Source organism: Dicentrarchus labrax, unplaced genomic scaffold (assembly GCF_905237075.1).
Source record: "Dicentrarchus labrax unplaced genomic scaffold, dlabrax2021, whole genome shotgun sequence".
Classification (NCBI taxonomy): Eukaryota; Metazoa; Chordata; class Actinopteri; family Moronidae; genus Dicentrarchus; species Dicentrarchus labrax.
The window spans coordinates 30,722,802-30,730,785 of NW_026136719.1; the positions used below are offsets into that span (position 1 = coordinate 30,722,802).

General features: G+C 42.3%; 1 protein-coding gene across 3 annotated transcripts in view; it reads right to left on the reverse strand.

The window, feature by feature from the left end:
* The window catches only part of dpy19l3 (dpy-19 like C-mannosyltransferase 3), a 58,838-nt gene extending 54,034 nt beyond the window's left edge, over positions 1 to 4,804 (reverse strand). Inside the window, exons 1-3 of one of the 3 annotated variants that reach the window (XM_051380627.1) lie at positions 4,628 to 4,804; positions 2,942 to 3,068; positions 3 to 130 (exon numbers count right to left, since the gene is read on the reverse strand). In XM_051380627.1, coding sequence (XP_051236587.1) covers positions 3 to 130; positions 2,942 to 3,059 — 246 coding nt within the window. In that variant the 5' untranslated portion in view covers positions 3,060 to 3,068; positions 4,628 to 4,804. Of the gene's footprint in view, positions 1 to 2; positions 131 to 2,941; positions 3,069 to 3,299; positions 3,319 to 3,688; positions 3,866 to 4,627 lie in introns of those variants that run through there. The other 2 variants (XM_051380626.1, XM_051380628.1) reach the window with 2 other exon arrangements.
* Between the last annotated feature and the right edge of the window lie 3,180 nt (positions 4,805 to 7,984).

Consider the following 7,984-nt stretch of genomic DNA (forward strand, 5'->3'; position numbering starts at 1 on the left):
ACCTTGATGTTGGAGAACCACAGGTCGTTCTCATGTAGTGTGGCCATGTAGATACAGCACAGCAGGCCAAGACCAACAGATATAGACCAACCAACTGATGTCCAGATTATTGCCCCCCATGACCAATCACCTGCAGGAACATTAATGTCATTAAGTTGTTGCTGTCAAGTAAAACTTTTAAAAACAGCCAACATTAACATGATAAAGGTTTCCCATATAGGACTTCTGCACAGTAAACACTGAGATGTAATGGTGGGAAAAGCACAGGTGTGCATTACAAAATGAACAATGGCTGAATTCCATTTAGCTGCTTCAGTTGTAGGGTCCTGGCATTGTGCATGCAGGTTCAAGGTAGGCCTGTAGCGACGCGTCAACGTCAAATTTCTGCGTCGTTGGCTGGGTTGGTTTCATGTTTGTGTGGTGTGTTGTGTGGCTCGGGCTCTGCGCACTTCGGTGGTGCTGGCTGGCTGTCTTGCCTCTCCGTGCGGTTTGTTCGTGCTGGGCTGGTGGCTAACGTTAACGTTGGCTAGCTACTGGCGCCTAGACAGCTGTGTTTAGCTAACGTTAGTTATCATCTAATGTTGGCTTGAATGGTAGCTGGCTTACGGCTGCAGAACACAGATATCTATAGTAGCTAACGTTGGCTGGTGTGGGCTTTGGCTGCTGGCCTGCCGCGGGCGGGCTGCGCGGGGGGCTGGGGTGGTTGGCTGGCGCCACCGGGGTGCATGAGGTTGATTCGGCCAGCGTTGGTGCTTGCTTGTTGTTGTCTCCTTCGCGAGTGGCAAAGAGGTGCCTCCATTTCAGAGAGAGAGCTAAGATGCGTTGGTTAGCCTAGCACCACTAAAGTGCACAGCTGCTAGATCTAGCTAACGGTAGCAAGAGGATTGCAGTAGCTTTTAACGTTATCTGTCTAACGTTAGCTGACTCACGTTAATCGGCCAATTAGTCGTTAGATTAGTCGACTAATCGATAAAATAATTGCCCGATTAATTGTTTAATAAATAATCGTTTAACCCCAGCCCTAGTTCAAGGTCAGGTTATACTCGAACAGAACTCGTGCATGCCACGTGTTGTCTGACCACATCTGACAATGTTCATGGTTGTTCCACACCATCAGACCGGAGTGTGGAGTGAATAGCCTCATACAGTCATCTAGAATAAAGTCCTTGTCATACAGAGGGTGGAGATTCAGGATTGTTTAAATATGGGGATAACAGCACACACTTTCAGCTAGTGTCTCCTGGAGGACATTCATAGTGTTGTATTCAGTTGTTCACATGAAAAGTAAATGAAAAAAGAGCACTATGAGTAGAAGTTTTGCTGGCTCCTTTCTCACTTCTGCACAGCAAGCCAATCATTGCATGGCATGGGTAAGACATGCCATGCAATGTAAGTCATATTGTCATTTTTGGATAGTTACAGAAATGCTCAGGTCAGCCCCCCAATCAAACGATGGAAGGAGGATGTGGGGACAAGGGGTTTCCTATTCAACCATCCAACAAGCACTTCTGAGGAAGTATACTGCCAGCTTCACTGTCACAGCTTAAGGTTGATTTATAGTTGTACTGAGGCTTTAAGTCAAGCCTATGCCATATCCTATGCCAGTGACCTATGCTGTTGTGAGCATGTATACTTGTGCTCTGGTGTGTCTGCATTGCTCTTGTCTTTTCTTCTGTGTTTTCCTTGTTTCCTTTTCCCCCTGCCACTTATCAAATGAAAGGATGAGGGAATATGAGGGGACAAACAAGAGCATGTCATATTGTGAGACAGTTTCCCATGTGTGGCAGTACTGTATGTCTGTATGTGTGTGTGTGTGTGTGTGTGTGTGGAGAGAGGCCACACTTGTCTGACAATGTGTGTGTGCGTGTTTGAAGTGTGACCGTCCCCTGAGTGGCTCTAATGTTTCCTCTTCCTTTTAAGGCAGCAGGTACTTGTGGGTTGGACCAATCGGCATAGCCGGAAGCACCTGGGCCCGGTATTTCCCAGCTATACAAGCCCCGCCTCTCTGGCTGACAGTGGCTCTCTCTCTATCTTATTATCATTGCTGGTATTCAGAGTAGTTGTGTTTTAACATCCAACATCTACTTTTCATTATACATCACACTCATGCATACACCCACTTTCACTACTGATGTTACTGAAAAACACATCTCATCTTCTATTTTGTTCTTTTTCGGGTTGCATTTAGGTTATGTTAAATAAATTACTTATAATTTGTCCTTTCAACTGCATCTCCTCGTTCTTGTCACGGCTCCAGAGCCGGGTCGTGACAGAAGAGAGATTCCCAAACAGCATTATTAACTCATCTGGGTTTTGAACGAGTTGTGGTCTTTGTTGCCCTGACATGTAGATACATTTCTGGGGAGGTGCACGCCAGACTATGCCACGGTCCTGAAACTCACACCATACCCACAGCATTGATTCAACACAGAAGCATAAATCAGGCTTTACTGAGACAATAGAACAGCATCAATTGTCACTGATGACACCTCTGCTTTTCCTACTATGGCAAGTCAAACTGTCTGCTGTTAAACATTGCAGGTAAAGCACATTTATGTTGTCTGCATTTTGTTCCGGTGCTGCAGTAAGCCATCAGTCAACATGCACAACACCAGGTGGGTTTTTCTTTGGATAATAGTGAAATACAGGTTATTTGTATAATACACAAATGACATTCATTTCAGAAAAAGCTTTAAGAGTTTTTAGTTCATTGTACCTGCTGTCCTCTGAGGATGCAACACAAGCTAAATCTGACCACATATGAATGGACACAAAAGGATTTTCATTAAAACCCCACTGACAACTTCCCTTCCCACTCTGCACCCACAGCAGGTCAGAGGTCAGGGTCAGATTCAGAACACTGAAATAAGCTCGGCCATACTGCTGCTGCTCAAGAAACTGTATGGAAATCAGCTGGGTGGGAGGACTGTAGTTAACTCACCATGCAAGATCTTCTCTGGGTGATGATCACTGCAACAGTTGGACTGCTGGGACTGAAACTCTGCACCCAGAGGGGGCTCCTTCCCCTTGCTGCCCTTCCTCTGACGCAGGGCTGTCATGATGAAACACTGCAACCAGATAATAGAAGTGTGTCTGATTATACACACACACACACATATATATATATAAATATATGATTAAGGCAGGGACAGATAAGTGAAGACACACAGACACACATACACACAGCAGGCATGTGACCAGAAAACCAGCGTGTGCACTAATGCAGTCTGAGCCAAAGCAAACAACGACCTGCACCACTGTTTGATTGCCTCACTGTCTGCAGCCGTTCATTCACTCACTGATAGATGGGGTGGACAGGCCTGCGTACAGCGGCATTTCCTGCTCACGTCCCTGCCAAAATAACGTGAAACATCACATCCCCATCTATCGACACAGACAGCAAGCAGACCACTGGCAAACTACACTAATCCTACCGCATTTAAACCGGATGATAGGCTACAAGTCCCTGATAAAATACCACTAGGGACGATAGTAGTGATGCAAATAGTGAGGCAGAGAAAGTACGATAAGGTTGGTTTAAAGTGTGTACACCTTCTACAGCCCTGTTATAATGAATGTGCATTTTGCATAAAGGCGCCGTCCCGTTATGGACGCCAGATTTCCTTTCTGTCTTGACAGCAACAAAGACGAATACGATTTGAGCCAACGGTACATTTATAAGCCTCACCCTCCTGGTCTGCCTGGTAGGATGGTCCGACAGCACTCCTCTACCTCCCTCTACCTCTCTCTCTCTCTCTCTCTTTCTCTCTCTCTATCTCCCTCGCTCTTTCATTTTTCTCTCCTCTTTTTTTTCCCTCTCGGTAAAATTCATCGGTCAGCTTCTTACCGCACTGGATACAATACCGGAACACAAGAGAGCCCGCCTTCAAAATAAAAGCAAAAGAATGTCACTTTTGTTGGGTGTTTTTTTTATTTATTTTTTAAGCAGACATGCGCTAGAGGACGGGTGAACGTCTACAGTCAGCAGGGACTATAAGGTAGAAGAAGTGTTAAGGAGGATATCATTTATATCTTTTTAAAAGATGAGAGACCGGTTGGAATTTACTTCTTTTTTTCGGCGCAGAGAACAGCCCTTTTCCACTGCAGTCATTGTGACTGGTTATAAGCACAGGTGTAACCTCCAGCACTAATGATGACTCAGCTCCATCATCACAGAGAGCCAGCATGCACAGTACAGAACCCTGGGAGTGTCTCAGCTTAATACAATGCAGCCATGATTCATAATGTGATACACGGCTGCATTTTATCGAGCTGTGGTTTTCCAATTCCCACTGTGACATGTGGAAATATCTGCTGTGTAAAATGGTGTACCCGAGTTCTAGTTTGCCTTTTTTTTTTAGTTCATTGTAGCCGCCATTTTGAAGTATGGTAAACACAGGCACTAATTAAAGCACTTACACTAAAACATTTGGTATTTGTTGTGACTTGACCACCAGTTACAATACAACTGACATAATTATGAAGAGCTGTACGCTGTTATGCTATGTTACAAATGTTAGCTAGTTGACAACTTTGCTAACAAAACCAAATATACTAAAACAAGAGCAACAACCATACGGCCAATGGCAACGACACCAGGCATAGTGAGCCAGCTAATGTCACTTACTAGTCCAACAGCAAGAAGGTCAGCTCGTCCAGCCCTTTATGTCAGGAAGCCCAGTCCCTCTCTCATTTTCTCCTCTTCATAGCTTAGCTCCTTAGCTCCTTGAACATCCTTTGTATCTGCCATTAGCTATGACCATAGAAGCTGCTGAGCTAGGTTCCGTTGCCCACTCGCCCTGCTCCGGTTCTTCCATGACACCGACGCCACTCTACAACAGCAACCCCTATCCAGCAGAGCAAAGCTTTTCCAGTGAGGCAACAGGCACAGTTAGCAGCAGCCAGACTCTGGATGGCCTGCATGGAAATTTCCTGTCAAAATGGCTTCTGTAAAAAAGGTGTATTTACATCCAATTTACATGTTTCACTGGGATTATAAGGGGTGTAAAAAAAAAAATGCTATTATACTACAACTAGTACTACTACTATATATTTTATAGTTCCGATTATTATTTAAGATATAACGTCAAAAGAGAACAGTGAAGACCTGAACACAAGCTATATTCAGTTTACTCAATGATAGAAAAGGGATCCCTTAGAGAAAAATGTTGGGGACCACTGTGTTAGACCACCAGGCACTGCTCACCAACCCAGGCAGCAGTGCCGGCCCGTGGCATAGGCAGTATGGGCAAATGCTAAGGGCGCCGTCCATCTAGGGAGCGCTACAATGGGGGAAGAAAAAGAAAAAAAAAGGTGCAACTTTAAATATTTTTATACTAAAACTAGTTTGTGCCATTATTTCTTAGTATGAAAAAAGCCCACATTAATTTAACTGCATAGCAAAGCCTATTAAATAATAATAAGACTTTATTAAGCCCCCCGCCCCCCCTCCTCCTCTGACTCATTAGACTCTACCTGCTCTCTGAGAGATGGTTGAGTTTTCTGACCTCAGAAACCATTAACAATGGCAAAACCACCAAAAAACTTTCCAGTGCCCAGGGAAGGAAAAAAAGAAAAGAAGAGGAGGATAAACGCAACAAAGACAGAGGTAGAGTAAAGATAATGTGATGAAATGATTGACAGAAGGTGGAACCTGACTGAGCTGACAGCTTTATGGGGTCTGGATAACCCTGGAGACTACATGGTCATATTTAATCAAACCAGGAAAGTGGCTCTTTGTGGAACTGCTGTTTTAGAACAGTTTGAGTCATACTCTCTGTTGAATCAATGTAATACATAATGTAATACATGAAGTGAACCTTGATAAACACCTACACAAAATGAAACTAATGTTGTTGTTGTTTTTTCTCTAGTGAGCAATCCATGAACTAAAAAGACTTTGTATTATAACTCCACTCTGAAGACAGCTTTTGCCCACATTTGAGTACTTCAACCCTTCTTTTTTTCAGGTACTTGAGTGCAACCAAAGACCTTTGGGGCACTCGAGAGTCTGCTGTAAAAGTAAATCCATTCTTAATACCAGTGGGTTTATGCATCATATTTGATCATGGACCTTAATAGCTCTTGTGTCAAGGAACTCACTGAAGGATGCAGAGGCATTTATCGCTCTGTACAACAAAGCTGAGGTTGTTATTTGACTGTATCTTCTTTTTAAGAAAGCTAATATCCACTGTTTGTAAAAGATGTCAGGGAGAATCAGGAGGTGTGGAATCATTTCAAGTCTACCTGTGCCTTTGTCAAAGATCCTATCTCTACTGCCCACACCTACTGTAAAAGTGTCTCTCTCATAGTGATGGCAAAAGAAATAAGGAAAGTGTTTTGACAAGACATTTTTCATGCTAGCCCACATTTCCCCATTATATTTATTGCCAGGTTGAATGAGACAGTCTGCACCCATAGAAAGCATAAAAGTATAAAAAATACATTTCAATAACAGTATAATAATCAATGAAAGGATTCATTTTCATTTTGTCAACATTTTGACAAGTCTGTCAACAGTTTTCACCCTCATCTTTTTTTATCTGGTGTTAACTGTTTTCATGACATCAAATCCTGGGTGGCTGCAAACTTTCTTCAGCTCAATGAGAATAAAACAGAAAAAAAATATTTTTTATAAAAGTCTTATTTATCTTATAATATTCAATTCTGGTTTGAAGTTTGAGCTTTGTGTAGCTCTGCATCATCTTCAAATTCAGATCAATTCTCAGATCAATTCTCAAATAGCCTACTTCTGACCTGGAAAAAGTCACCCATGCCTTCATACCCTCTCGGTTAATGTGATTAATTACACCCAATGTATCCGGGTCATAAGATAAGATATACTTTCTTGTCTCTGAGGGCAAATTTGGCTTGGGCATTAGCATTATACACAGCTGCAATCAACTTAATTACACAACTTATAACTGGTGCGCATATGACAATATGGAACTTGAACTTGAATGGAAGTAGGCCACGGTTTGCTAACAATCAAGGTTTATTTATTTTTCATTTTACAACACAGGGTTGTACATGTTGTAGCCCTTTCATGCTACACACATATTATATTATATAAATATATATATATATATACAATTGCAATCAGAAATATTCAATTTATCAATTAAAGTTTTTTCAAAGAGCAAGATTCTGCTTCGGATGACTTCTTTATGAGTTGAGTGATACATAAAATCAACACAGAAAATGCATGATGTAGTATTTGTGTGTAAGTGTATATTTTGTTAAGATAGCCATGTCACAATTATTCAACACTTATATAATTTTGCGTTTTAAAAAGCTGTCTGGTGGCCTAAAGTGGAGTTGAAACATAATTAAGCCTTTGGGAACCCTACAATGATCCTTCATTTGCTTCAGCTGTGATGCATATATAAACCCCACCCATGAAGTTACTGAAGGTGAGTTGCAATCCAGGGAAAGAGAAAGGAGCTTCCACAAAAGCTGAGAGGGGAGATTGTTTCATCACACCTGAAGGGCCTTGGGTATAAGAAGATTTCCAAAAAATTTTATATTCCAAGAGACACCATTGGGAGCATTATAAGGAAGTTTAAAACATATGGAACAGCTGCAAACCTGCCTGGCTGTGGAAGAAAGCCCAACATTTCATCAAGGGCCCTTAGCAACTTAGTCAGAACAACTGAAAGAAACCCCCATGTGACTGCAAGAAACCTACGGGATGACCTGATGGAGGTTGGTACAAGTGCTTCAGTGGCAACTATAAGATGTGCACTGAATAAACAAAGACTTCATGGCCAGACTCCAAGACACACTCCAGTCTTGACCACAAGAAACATCAAAAGTCGACTAGAATATGCCAGGAGGAATTTGGATAAGACTACAGAGTTTTGGGAGACAGTTCTATGGACTGATGAAACCAAACCTTTTTTCTTTCTGTCCTGGTTAGTCAGGGACCAGGGTAATTCACCGACCTTGCTGTAGACAGTTTTTATTGGAACTACTGTACATTTTC